Below are 13224 nucleotides of genomic sequence, written 5' to 3'. Positions count from 1 at the left end.
GTCCACATACTGTGGAATGGGGTCTCTAGCGAACAGCTCTGGCTAGGCACTGATTCTTCAGTAAAGTGCCAAAGTCACCGTGAAAATGGATCTTCCATACCAGTTGAACTCTGCCCGTTGGCACATGTAGAGCAGAGCTGTCTCCACCAACCACTGCCCAAATTTCAGATCTACAGGAAATAAGTGACTCTTCTTAGCCACTGATTTTAGTTATACGACAGACAACTGCGGTGAAATGAAGACCTTCTTGTCAGTAACCACATAAACTATGTTCAGTTTGTACAGCAAGCTCTGCTATCATGGCATACAAGCATTCTTGGAAACCCCATGCTTTGTGATTATCTACCTACCTGCTGAATACAATTGATGAGGAAAATAGCACCAAGGAAATATTTCATAAGGAGCCCTCCCAACTATAAAAGCAACAGTACCTTTAGAAAGCCCAGCCACAACACAGCTCCAGAGGCGTTCGTGTTTAGAACTGCAGTGCCAGCTGAGCAACCTCAGACCCCCAGACTTGTGTCACCAGACAACCTACAGAGTGGAGAGGAGGCTGCCACATGGTGGAGGCCAGCCTCTATGTATTGGGAGCCAAGGCTCCATAATAAGAATTTGGCTCTAAGAAAACAAAATAGTAAAAATTAAAAATAAATATTAAAGGAAAGCAATCAATCAATAAGATGTTAGTGTTGGGTGATTTTCTTGTGTGATTCATACTAAAAAGCACACATGAGCTTGGGTAGATCATGTCTGAAATCCTGGCATTCAGGAGTCTGAGTCACATAGAGAAATTCTGTCTCGAAAATGAGACACAAGGAAGCACTTAAAAGGGAACAGACAGACTGTTAGTGGCTTGCATGGGTGATGTACTGGAGTAAACGTTCAACCCTTTGTAGCCACATCCCTGGGTCAAGGATTTAGGCCTCATGAGCTCTTTTGTTTTAATGGACTCTGTTTCAAAGGCTGGAAGAGATTTTTGTAGGTGAAGCTTTGGCTTCCATACCTCTCACTACACCCAGGAAGGGGAGCCAGCATTCCGGGGAGGCTTGGTGACTAGACCTGAGGGAAAGATGTTGGGTTGGAGGGGTTCATGTTCCTCAGTGTTGTGATACTGGTGAGGCAAACCTTTTCAGGGTAGAGAAGACTTTTTCAGGGGTTCGAGGAAGAGCATGATGGTCGTCAGAGAATGTTGTCATCGAACATTGACTATACGGGAGGAAACTCACCGAGCAGGTCGGGTCCTTCTCTGTCCACTGCCTCAAGTCCAGGTTCACTGGGCAGAAGTTCTGGAGTCAAGGTAGCATCCTGAAGAGAGAATTTAGAAAGATGTCAAGAGGGGATGTTTCTCTGTTCATGAGAAGGGTTATATTTACATTTTTAATAGTGTTACTTAAATTTAAGCAAAGAATTTTTGTTGCCAGCATGACTTTCCTACGGAGCAAAGAAGGCACGGGGCTGACTCAGAATTTCTGCTTGTGAACACTCCAGTAAAACTCGTAGAATGCTGAAATGGACAGACCTTTAAGTTAAATACAAAAACGACTACTACATCAAATTCTTTTAGTTTCCAATACATTAATTTGTTCTACCACCTCCCAGAAATAGAAATGTTGGTAAGCTCATAGGAATTAAAAATAAACTTATAAGAGTATTCCTGAAAAATAAAAGTTAAGTATTATATTTTGCTTTAATTAGTCATTTTAGTTCATAAAAATCTTTTATATCTGGCTGGAAGATAATTCAGCAGGAAAAGGCACTGGCCACTATGCCTGATGGCCTGAGTTTAATCCCTGGGACCCACAGAATGGAAGGAGAGAAGCAGCTTTTGCACTTTATCCTCTAACTTCCACATGTTTGCTGTGGCATGCCTGTGTCTCCTCTTCTTCTTCCAGTAAATAAAGGAATGCAAAAATAAAAAAAAAGTCAAAGTGTGTCTTATTAAACATAGAGCACAACCTGACTCAAGAAGCAAATATCTAACTGAATCCAAGGAAACTGAATTTTCTAACACTGGGAAGGCAATGTGAATTCATTTTTGTTAACGTAGTTATTGGAAATGGGTTCCCAATTACAGACATAAAAACAAAAAGTTTATGTACATAGCTTTATGCACAAAAATACATAGCATTGCAAAGAGTATTTTCTTCTATTCCGTCTATGAAACTGATTATTTTACTGGAGGGCTTTAAACAGAAGGACAAGAAACTCACTCACCTCAGTGATGTCAGCAAGGGGCGTGGGCAGTCCTGATTGGATGGCAGGTTTGGAGACTGACAATGAGCCAGCAACTTCTGAGGGGAAAAAAAAAATCACAAGGCTAAAATGTTTCTTTTTTTCTTGTATGAGCTAGGCAATAAACCAGGTAAGCTCCTAAAATGTGGTACTAGTCAATTCTTAAGGAATACTACTACTGCATTACGACATTGGAGCTACAGACTAATGGTCATTAATTTGAATGAGGCCCACTGAAGGGCAGATCCAGGGCGGCTTCTTGCATGCTTGTGCGAGGGGACTTATTAAGAGCAGGATGAAAAAGTGGGAGAGGTTGGGTAATGGGTACAATGATCAGTATAAGTAGACAGAAGGAATAAGTACTGGGATTATATTGCTCAGAGGGGTGATTATAGTTAACGATAATGTATTGTTTATTTCATAATTGCTTTAAGAGGGGTTTTGAATTTTCTCATCACAAAGAAATGATACAGAATAAAGTGATAGATGTAATAATTACACTGCTTTGATCATTATGTACACATGTATCTAATCATAATTTTATAGCCTAAAAGTGTGTGTAATTATGATGTGCCAATTACATAATAACAACAATTACAAAAGAATAGTAGTTTAGAGATTTTTAGGGTCCCCAGCCTTTGTCTACAGACTCAGATCAAGTAGTCAGGCTGGTTGGCTAGGCAAATGGGGATAAGACTGTAACTTAGCTGGCAAAGAAAGAATTGGTTAGTATCAACACTGTAAAATAGGGGCATCAGCGGAGTTCAACTGCATCCCTCCTTCTGCTTCTCAGAACACCCCAACAGCTCAACAAGGACACAAGCCCAGAGTAACAAACGTCTTGGAGACGGTTCTGAAGTTGTTTGCTTGTTGCTTCAGAGGCTCCATAACCTCCCTCCCAATTTCCAGAGATAATGATTTGTTGATCGAGATCAGATGACAAAAGTGCCAGACAATGGCAGTTTCACGCCATCTTGTGCTGAAATGGCCTTTCCATTGTCTATCTATTCTACTAGCTGCAGTATCTTTGAGTTTCAGGCTACTGGGTCCCCCTGCTGCATCCTCTAAAGGTCTCAAGCATGTCTGATTATCCTGTTTATGTCTTTGGACCCATTGAAAGTTGACCTATAGGGGTTGTATCAGTGGTTCCTTACCCTCCTCCCTGGGGTCAGTTGCGTCACTGGGCAACTCTCAGGCCTGGAAGTAGCACTGAGGTCATGCTACTTATAGCCTTATGAGACTATTCCATTTCTTTGAGTTAAAGAAATTTTCATGGTCAGTTCCTCTATCTCTTTTCAAATTATCCTCATTTGAATATGCCATCTGTTTTCTTATGAAGCCTGACAGTTAACTGGATGAGAAGATATGTGTAAGCTATGACAGATAGATGGGACTCTCCAAGTGTTCTCCCCTCTGTGTGGGCCCGACTGACTGAACACGTTCATCTGACTGAACTGAAACTACTATGTGCTCTGAGACTTCTCTTTGGTGCAAAGTGATCACCAGGGGCTGATTAGAGGAAACGCAGGAGGGAGTGAAGAGAGACAGAAATAATACTATCCATGATGTAACTGTCATAGTAACGACTGACTCTCCAGGGCCTAAGTTAAAATGACATCATCATTCCTAGCTTCTCTGTTAGAATGAGAATAAATTCAGAACCACGGCATCACCAACTGACCATCACTGAACTGAATCGTCCCCACATCCAAGGAATGGTCTCCATCTAGTAGCTGGAGGATGAGTTTTTTGAGGTCCAAAGTTGGGAGGTAGATTTCTGGTTGCTTGTCTTCTATGGTTCCAGGATGGATTCTTTCCCTTGCAATTGTGTTCGAGTCAAGGGTCAGGAGATGGCTTTCAGGGCTTTGTACTTCCTTGTGGTCTTTTTTAAAGATGGCCATAAGTTGTATTTCTGTGGAGCTTGAACTGTGGAGAGTAGAGGACATGCAAATCCATTGTTACAAGACTGAACCTCTGAAACTGTAAGCAAATCACTCCCAATTAAATGTTTCCTTTATAAGAAAAAAAAGACTAGAGAGTTTCTATGTTGCTACAAGCCTTCAGGAAAATTTAACCTCTTTTCTGATAGGCTCTTAAAGGATATCCAACTTAGAACACTTCAATATTTGTCAGAAATTTAGCATATGGAAAAATATTGACAGGTATGTCCTTTTAAAGCAAAGTAAAGCCCGGAGAAGTCTAGTTTGAAAAGAGATTGTAAACTGGTTCTATACTACGAAAAAAGGGCTAATGGTTCAACGTTAAATGATTAGTGTTCTTGGTGGTCTTAAAGCCATGCAGTGCCAATCAGAAAGAGATGAATTGGCCCCTTTTCTACAAGACACCTTCTTTAAGATCTATGGAAGAGCATGCCCAGTGTAGCAGTGGCATGACTGGCTATGTATGTCATGACCAAGTGGATTTTCAGTTCTTAAGGCCTTTTTATCTTCCATTCTTTTTCACAAAGTATTTTATTTTGTTTTTTTTCAAGACAGGGTTTCTCTGTGTAACAGCTCTGGCTGACCTGGAATTTGCGTTGTAGATCAGACTAGCCTCATACTCACACAGATCCACCTGCCTCTGCCTCACGAGTGCTTAGATTAAAGGCACATACCATCCACACCTGACCACAAAGTATTTTTTAAATAAAAAAAAAGACGAAAAAATTGAAATGCAAGGAAACAAAATAATAAAAGATGTAAGAAAAGGGGAAGGAAAGCAGTACACAATGTATGATTAACTGCATTTACTACCGTATTTATTAATACAGTATCTTTCAGCATGCAACCCCAAAGAAAATTCTTTACAGCTCTGTCCTTGAGAATAAAGTGTTACTTTTTGTTTCACGCCATAAATCTACACAGAGCAGTGCAGAAGTGTTTTTAAAGGCCTCAGAAGCTGATAATGTGTATTCTTGGCAGCTCTTCAGACCACACAATCAGTCAGTGACTACAGTTCATTATTTCACTAGTCAATTGCAGGAACCAAAGCCAGATTCTCATTACTGATCTCTCCAAGGTGTAGTGGGTCATTTCCCCACCTCAAACTGACCTTGGGGCTGAGGAGCAAATTGGTTTCTCTCCTTTATTCTAAGCTTCAGTTGGATGTACTCATGAGTGTGAAGGCAGCCAGCCAATCTCCCATTGCAAATATATTAGAATTAGTTAAATCATGATGCTGGCATAAAACATCTGTATTCTCACATTTTTTCTAATTAGAGCTGTAGTTTTTTTATAGAATGCATTTCAACGGTCAAGTCAATGTTACCTGGTAATCTCACAAAGTAATTTGAATAGAGGGTTTCAAAAATTACTAATGATAATTAATTCCGTTAAATAAAAATACCAAAAATATTGGCTTAATCAAGGTATTACATGTGAAATTATTTTTAAAAAAACAACTTATGTTGAATGATTGTGGCGTATGCTTTTAATTATAGCACTTCGGAGGCAGAGGCAGGCAGATCTCTGAACTAGCCTGGTTTACACAGAAATTTCTAAGACAGTCAGGGCTACATGGAGAAACCATGTCTGGAGAAAAAAGAAAACAAAACTCAAGCAAAGCAAAAACCAACTAACCAACCAACCAAACAAACAAAAAAGCCCCCCACCCCACCCCAAAACATTTGTGAAGGAAAGTATGCTATATTTCAAAACATAAAATTAATCAGAATTACCCATCTCTTTCTTTCTTTGGTCTTCATTTCATCACACACCATGAAAACATGTAAAGGAGAAAAAATTTTGATAAGTTTTATTTAAGCAATCAGTGTATTATTTTATACACAAAAATGCTTTTATGTTGTCCTTCATGTTTGTCTAGAGCTTTGGAGAAGCATACAAAGTACTACCAGACTTTGAATGATACCTTGAAAAATCAAGGGTCTCAGGATGTAAATGTCATTACACACAGTTTCTGATTAGGGTTTGAGCCTTAGTCCAAAGATGTCTGTGCATTTACTGTCTTCTTTTTAAAATTGTTGATATCTTCAAAGAGGCTGCAAATATATGCTATGCATCTTATATCTGGGTAGCAACTGCCAGGATGTTTTTAAAAAGTATTTTGCAAACAGGTTCCTTACTTCCTGAATGCCATTGAGGGATTTGTTTATTCTAAGAGTAACTTGTCAGAGATTGACCCTGGGAACTAGTGTCTTGCCGATTTCTTCTTGAATGGCTTTTATCTTTTCTGGGACTGGTTCGATTCACCATGAAAACTTGTGAGAAAAAACAACACCCGTTTGCGGAGAGGGTGCTATGCACCAAGCATTTCATGTGTATTTTCATTTAATGTTTACCGTAACAGAATTCTCATTTCACAGGCACTACAGCAGCAGAGAGAGACAGAGTCAATTGGACCCAGCAGAGGCAGGATTTGAACTTGGGGTTGTCGCTCCTGAACCTTGGTTTCATTTTGTCACCTCATCTACTGGTGTATACCTGAGAACCAAAATTGCAGACACTGAGAGACCCAGGCTCTAGCAGATCCATAGTTCTAGTACAATACCTGAACACCCTGGTCCTGAATCCAGAGTCAGCAAAAGAAATACACCCTGGATCTGGGACCTGAGCCGGTGAAAGAAACATTTTATCCCTGAACCCAGAGCCAGGGAAAACACCCTGACCCTGAAACCAGAGTCAGAGGAACACGCTTTGTTCCTAGAACCAGAGCCTGTTAAAGGAATTTGTCCTGGCTCTAAAATGAGAGCCTAAAAGATAAAAAGGATCAGAGAAACACAGTTTGGCCCTGAAATCAGAGCCACCTCTGCCCCTGACACAAAACCAACCAATCCCAGAGTAGGGAAAACCAACCACTCCCTGAGTAAGGAAGAAGTAACCTTTAGTTTAGATGCATAACCTTTCTGAACCTCAATCCAGGGAAATAGTAGAGTAGTAACCTTAGCCTAGAGACAGGCGATGACCTTTTCTGGACCTTAGCCCAGAGAAGTAGCTGCCTTCAGGCTAGAGGTGTGACCTCTCCCTGACCCCTGACCCCAATGGCTCCTCCTCCCTTATGGGAGGAGCCAATCAGCAGCAGGCAACTCCTCACCCCATAGGGAGCATCCAATCACAAGTCTGTAACTGTATAGGTTTGGAATTCCTCCAGCCTTCTCCTCTTTGCCTGGACACTAAAAACCCTCCTCACACTACTTGGGGTCTCCCCTGCTCTGCTTGCTGCTCCTGGCCTAGGCTGCTCTGCCCCTGACCACTGCCACCGCTGCTGCTGCTGCTTCTGCTGCTCCTCCTCCAGATGGACAGTTAACTCGCATTAAAGACTCTTTGCTTTAGCATTAGATTTAGTCTCTTGGTGGTGTTTTGAGGTTCCGAATGTTGGATGTAACAATACATTTTAGAATCTAGTTTAGAAGCTATTGTTTGGGTGGAAGGTTCACCTCAACCCTTGGCATTCAGTCTGGGATGTTTGGTTGGAAGTGTCACCCCAGCCCCTGGTATCCATATATCCAAAGACTCTGGAATGTTTGGGTAGAAGTTCATCCCAAGCTCTCTCCCTTGGGAGTTGCTTTAGTCCAGACTCCACCTCCAAGAAAGCCTGCCAAAGGGTCACCCCTCCCCATAGAGGATCAAGACCACTTCTGTAGGGTATTTAAACTACCCACCAAAGAAAAACACATGGTTTTCCATCTTCCTTCCCCATATACTCTCTGGGGGGCTAAGGGGGAGCCTGAAAGCCACTCAGGATCATTGGTACCCATTAAACCTGGGCTTTTTCTTATTTGGTTTGATTTGGTCTGATTTGAATTATTGCATCGACAGAGAGGTTTATAAGGTCCCAAAAACTTTTCAGCTATATTCAGTGTTCTCTATGTTTTGAATGACAGTTACTAATAAAGACAGTCTATATATATGATAGGATTAATGTCACCGGCATTTCTACCTGAACTACAAGTTCGTTTCACTTATTTGATACAACACGGCCACAGTGGATATGTTACAGACTTGTTCTTTCTGGAATAATCGTTTTGTACACTGTGAATATGTGTCAGTCTGACTGATTTAATAAAAAGCTGAACAGCAAATAGCCTAGGCAGGATTTTAGAAGCAGAGAGAATGCTGGGAGGAAGAAGGCAGAGTAGCCAGCCAGAGATGGAGAAACCAGAAAAACAGCATGGATAATACAGAGGAGGGGTAATAAAGCCATGAGGTAGAAGAAAGTAGATTAATACAAATGATTGATATAAGTTATAAGAACTAGATAGAAAACAAGCCTAAGCTATTGGCCAAGTTTTCATAATTAATAAGAAGTCTCCATGTGGTTGTTTGGGAGCTGTCTGGGACAGAAAAATCAGCCTGCACGGAGAACCTGCTGTCCTTTGAAGCAGCACTGCTCTGTGAGGAGAGATTGCCTCTCTACCAGACATCCATCCATGGCCTGTCTCTTGCTTCTTTGTAATTCGTAACCCATGAAATCAAGGAGAGAGGCCATACTTCCTGGGCCAATATCTTATTCCTGCCGATTAAAAATTGCTTTGTTGACATTACCTTGCACAAGCAAATGTAAATCTCAAAGAAAAACTGTTTATCACCACAATCAAGGCATGGAGCACATTGGCCATCGTCAACACTATATCCTGCCTCTTTGTGATCCTTCCCTTTCACACTCTGCTTCACCATCTCCAAGCAACTGCTGCTATGTTTTCTGTCACTGTAGATGAGTTTCTGTTTTCTGGAATTTAATATAAATAGAACATAATGCACCCTTGTCTGGTCTTTCACTCAGCATAGCTATTTTGAGGGACATCCACGTTGTCACATATGTCAAAATTGTTATTTCTTTGTCAAGAAAAGTGTCTAGACTGAGCACATTCTGGAATTGTCTATTGCTCTGTTGATGGTTGGTTGCTGATGGTTCCAGTTTGGGGCTATTAAAGATAGAGATGCTATGGAAGCTTATGCACGAGACTGAAGTACTCTACTCCGCTAGTTCGTGTGACTGCTAAGTTCCCCACACTTGCTCTTTGGGATGAAGCAATAACTCTAAATTGTGATTTAACTGTTAATCCGTAAAACTGTAGTAATAATGGGTCCTAACAATTTTCCGGTTGTGTTGAGAGAATCAGGTGAGGCTGTTCCTATCAAGCCATTTGTGAAGTCATAAAGAAGCTTTTCTATAAATGGTAAAAAAGGAAAGACAAGGTATGTGACTGATAGGGCTGACTCATCTGTGGGCATCTGGCTCCGGAACAAAAGTAATATCCTTCATAGAAAGTTAATTCGACAATATCCCCAGCATTGGGATCAATGGCCAGAGGTTTGGGCTGCTCAGAAGCATATTATTTATTGAACTCAGGAGCCCACATACTTTCCTTATGACAGAAGGAAAACTATTGACAAAAATGCAACTAAACTTATTTTCTAAGCATATTTGACAGAAACAGGAATAAATCCTTACAGGGACAAACACTTGGCGAAGGTTCTGTTTCCAGGCATGCCTCTTTAAAAGTTTTACCTTGGAAAATTTTACTGCCCAACATTGTGATTTTCCTCTGAAGTAGATATATATATATATATTTTTTTACAATTAGATTTTCATTTGTTGAAAGGAGGAAATAACACACATTTAATCACTCACCGGGAGAAGCATTTCCATAATTTCCTGAAGCTGTAGATTAAAAATTGGTTCTTTAACTGTAGTACTTTATCCCGAAGACTGCGCCATCTATGCAAAATATGAGCCTATCGCCTTTCATTATCCGCTCATCCATCTGACTGCACGTCGCATACCGCAGAGCGGATCTTGACACAGAGCTAAGCCAGTTTGCTTTGGTAAATATTAGGACTTTCATCTTTGATCACTCTCCCTGTTCAGTGTTTTCCTCTGCTGGAGTGATGCAAATCAGAGGAGGCCTGGCAGCCCTGGGAGGCAGAGCTGCTCACATCTCCCAAGCCCTCATCTCCAGGCACCAACTGCTCTTTCCCAGGGGTCCTTCTGCTCCAGGACCGGGTATAGTCGCAGAGCCACTGCCTGATCTTGCCAAGTCACCTCCTACCTCCTTAGGCGTGGAAGTTCATCCTGCTTCTGCCAGGGCTGTTGTTGCACCCCACAGCACATGGTTAAAAAGTTCCAGCTAGTGGTTTTGCCTGAAGATGTCTGAACTAAGGAGAATTTTTAAAATGAAGCAAAAATTCTTGTTCCACCCGTGAACCTGCGTTATCGGGTGCAGATGGCTACAGACGAGCTTCCACTGGGGTGTGATGTCACCGGGCTTTATTTAGCACGGCATTATTTTATCTGTTTAACATTTCAAGTCATTACTTTTTGAGCCATACAGCATTGCTTTAGTCCATACACTAGTAGAATAAAAAAACCCATATATTTTGTGAAGTCTTGCTTTTGCCCTGGTGAATTCCATTCCTTCAATCCCTCCCCCCATAAAAGCTACTTAAAAAAAATTCAGATTCACCTGTCTTTTGGCTAACATGATTTATGCCAACAGGGATGGGATTTGACCTTGGGGAGGACATGAGGCAACCCAGTAGAAGGCAATTAATTGTCACACGTTTTGATCTGTCTTCACTGAGGTGTTTCTCAGAGATTTGCTAATGACATTGCCAAGGACAACTGCCAGGTGCTCTGGGGAGGGCAGTATTTCCAGTTCCCAAAGGGAGCAGCATTGCAGATCCTAAGCTCTCCCCCCAGCAGCTCACTTTCCTGTTCTAATTAGAGCTCCATTGTCTCTGAAGTATCCAGTCTACAGGACTAGATTCAGCAAAACAACGGAGGGAAAAGGGACCTTCTAATCCTCAGGATGTCACTTCTAAGGCAGGCCAGGGAGGAAGTGATTTAAAAGATGAGAACAGTCTAATTCTCTTACTTACCCAAATCCTAACACATGGATTTCTTGGAAGCCTGGAAGGTTCTTAAATATCTTTTGCAACTGCAGAGAGAAAGAAATGTACTCGTTGGTGCTTCTGGCTCAGATGTTACTAAACAAACAACAAACAAACGAAACCTCTAAACAATTTTGATGAGTCGGTTAGGGGACATTTGAAACGGAAAGCTGAAATAAAACATGTCCAACTCCCTCCGTTCACAGATATTTCTGAAGCCCACAGAGTGTTTTGCTATTAGCTTAAAAGCTATATACGAATAGCTCTGAGATGCTTGAAATATTTATTTTACATAAAATATGTAATATCTTTAAGATGGCATTTGGAGGGAACCTTCTTAACTATATTTCATCTACGTAGAGTAATACCACTTTTTGTCTATGTAGCTAATGAGAAACTAATGATGTTCCCTAAATTGAATTAGAGGATTTGGAAAATATAACACTAAAGGTATTAAATGCAAAATAGCTGATCGATTAGATTTGTTCTTAGACCTGTGTGAATTTCACAGGTTTCCTCAGTATGTGTTTGTTAGCAAGGCTTGTTTTCAGAACAGTCTTCTTGGCTCCTCTCTAGGCTCCATCTCAGAGCCTCCAGGTTCCCAGGGAATGGGTAGTTCTCTCTAAATCTTCCTCCACAGTGGCCTTCTTTGGCTGACTTCCTTTTCTTTTCTTTTCTTTTCTTTTCTTTTCTTTTCTTTTCTTTTCTTTTCTTTTCTTTTCACTCTTCAGTTTTCTATGCTCCGTCAGATTTTTGTCTTTCTTTAAGTGTTAAAACACTGCAAGTTCCCAGCCCCAGCCTTCTCAACTCACTTCTTCCATAACCTGGCCCACCTCAGCTTTCCTGGGGGAAGGCTACAAGACAAGAGGGTCTGAGAGGAAGGCAAAGCCAGTCATTAAAGGAGCTAACAATTGTCCTGCTCAAGTGGGATACCAGGGACAAGCGAGGCTAGCCTTGTCGTTCCATCCCTGCCTCTCTCTGATCGTCATCCCCATCCCCGAGGGGAAATCTGATTTTCTTCCATAGCTTCAATGATCCATCAATCTCCTTATACCCAGTCTTCAGTTCTCCATACAAGGATCATTTTCTTCTCCCAGTCTTTACTTCCAGACTCCCCCATGTCAGACAAGCTTGGATGGTCCCAACTGAACACTTTCTTTAATAAGTTGCCTTTGTCATGGTGCCCACAGTGAGAGAAAAGTTAGACATACTCCTTTCTGTTGTTATTTCAGTTACAAGAGGCCTATAGCTGGCCTTCCAGTGAAATGAAGATGACCCCTGATCTTCTCCAGTTATAATATGCACTTCTATTTCTCCAGAGCTCCATGGATTGTTTTCCCTCGACCCACAACACAGCATCCTCCGTGTTCTGTTCACTGGATGCTTCCACTGAGCCTTTGTCTACTGAAAAGGGAGAGTTCCAGACGTGTATCATCTAAATTCTAGGAGGTCCATGCCCTTTGGTCTAGGGTTGGAGTCCTCTTTATTTGTCTTTATCTCCCTTGCTCTTGGAATGCCCTGAATTGCTATCTACACAACATTAACAATATTGCTTGATGAGTTGAGTTCATCTCTTCGTTCTCCAGACTCATCAACATGCCCCTGCTTTGTCACTGTGTCTGAAACCACCGCCACTCTGCAGCTCCAGCACCAAGGACCGGTAGCAATGATGCACAGATAGATAATCCCCAATCTCCTCTGGGGCTTTTGGGCTGCATCGTGGAATTTTTTTTCCAGCAGACTGATTTACCTTCTAATTATATTTTCTTGTGCCAATATTAAAAATAGTTTTCATTTCCTGAACCTATAGGAACTCTGGCGATGAAAGCGGCTTAGTCTGGGTGATAAGGAGATACTGCACAGGGCTGGGTTTAAATATTGGTGCTATTACTTTCTAGTGCAAACTCCTGAGTTTATTGCTTCATCTGAGTCATGGTCTTTTGATCGAAATGGGTCGCTATCCACGCCACAGGGTACCAGTAATGTATGAGAAAAAAAAAGCAATGCATGCCTGGCCCTCAGTTAGTGACTTTTATAATTTGTTATTATTATTTTTTGTTTTGTACTTTTCTACCTTGGTTACTAGCTCCCTGAGTGTCTCAATCCCCACCCCCCTTTACAACTCCCTCCCACCCCCAAGTGT

At 41.4% G+C, this 13224-nt stretch overlaps 1 protein-coding gene across 1 annotated transcript in view; it reads right to left on the bottom strand.

The window, feature by feature from the left end:
- The window catches only part of Impg1 (interphotoreceptor matrix proteoglycan 1), a 108042-nt gene that overhangs the window by 68133 nt on the left and 26685 nt on the right, over positions 1–13224 (bottom strand). Inside the window, exons 7-11 of the mRNA XM_075967739.1 lie at positions 11070–11128; positions 5909–5929; positions 3914–4158; positions 2215–2291; positions 1227–1305 (exon numbers count right to left, since the gene is read on the bottom strand). Coding sequence (XP_075823854.1) covers positions 1227–1305; positions 2215–2291; positions 3914–4158; positions 5909–5929; positions 11070–11128 — 481 coding nt within the window. The remainder of the gene's footprint in view (positions 1–1226; positions 1306–2214; positions 2292–3913; positions 4159–5908; positions 5930–11069; positions 11129–13224) is intronic.

Source organism: Microtus pennsylvanicus, chromosome 3 (genome assembly GCF_037038515.1).
Source record: "Microtus pennsylvanicus isolate mMicPen1 chromosome 3, mMicPen1.hap1, whole genome shotgun sequence".
NCBI lineage: Eukaryota > Metazoa > Chordata > Mammalia > Rodentia > Cricetidae > Microtus > Microtus pennsylvanicus.
Note: the sequence above shows the minus strand (reverse complement) of the source record. Positions and strands in the feature narration are given on the sequence as shown.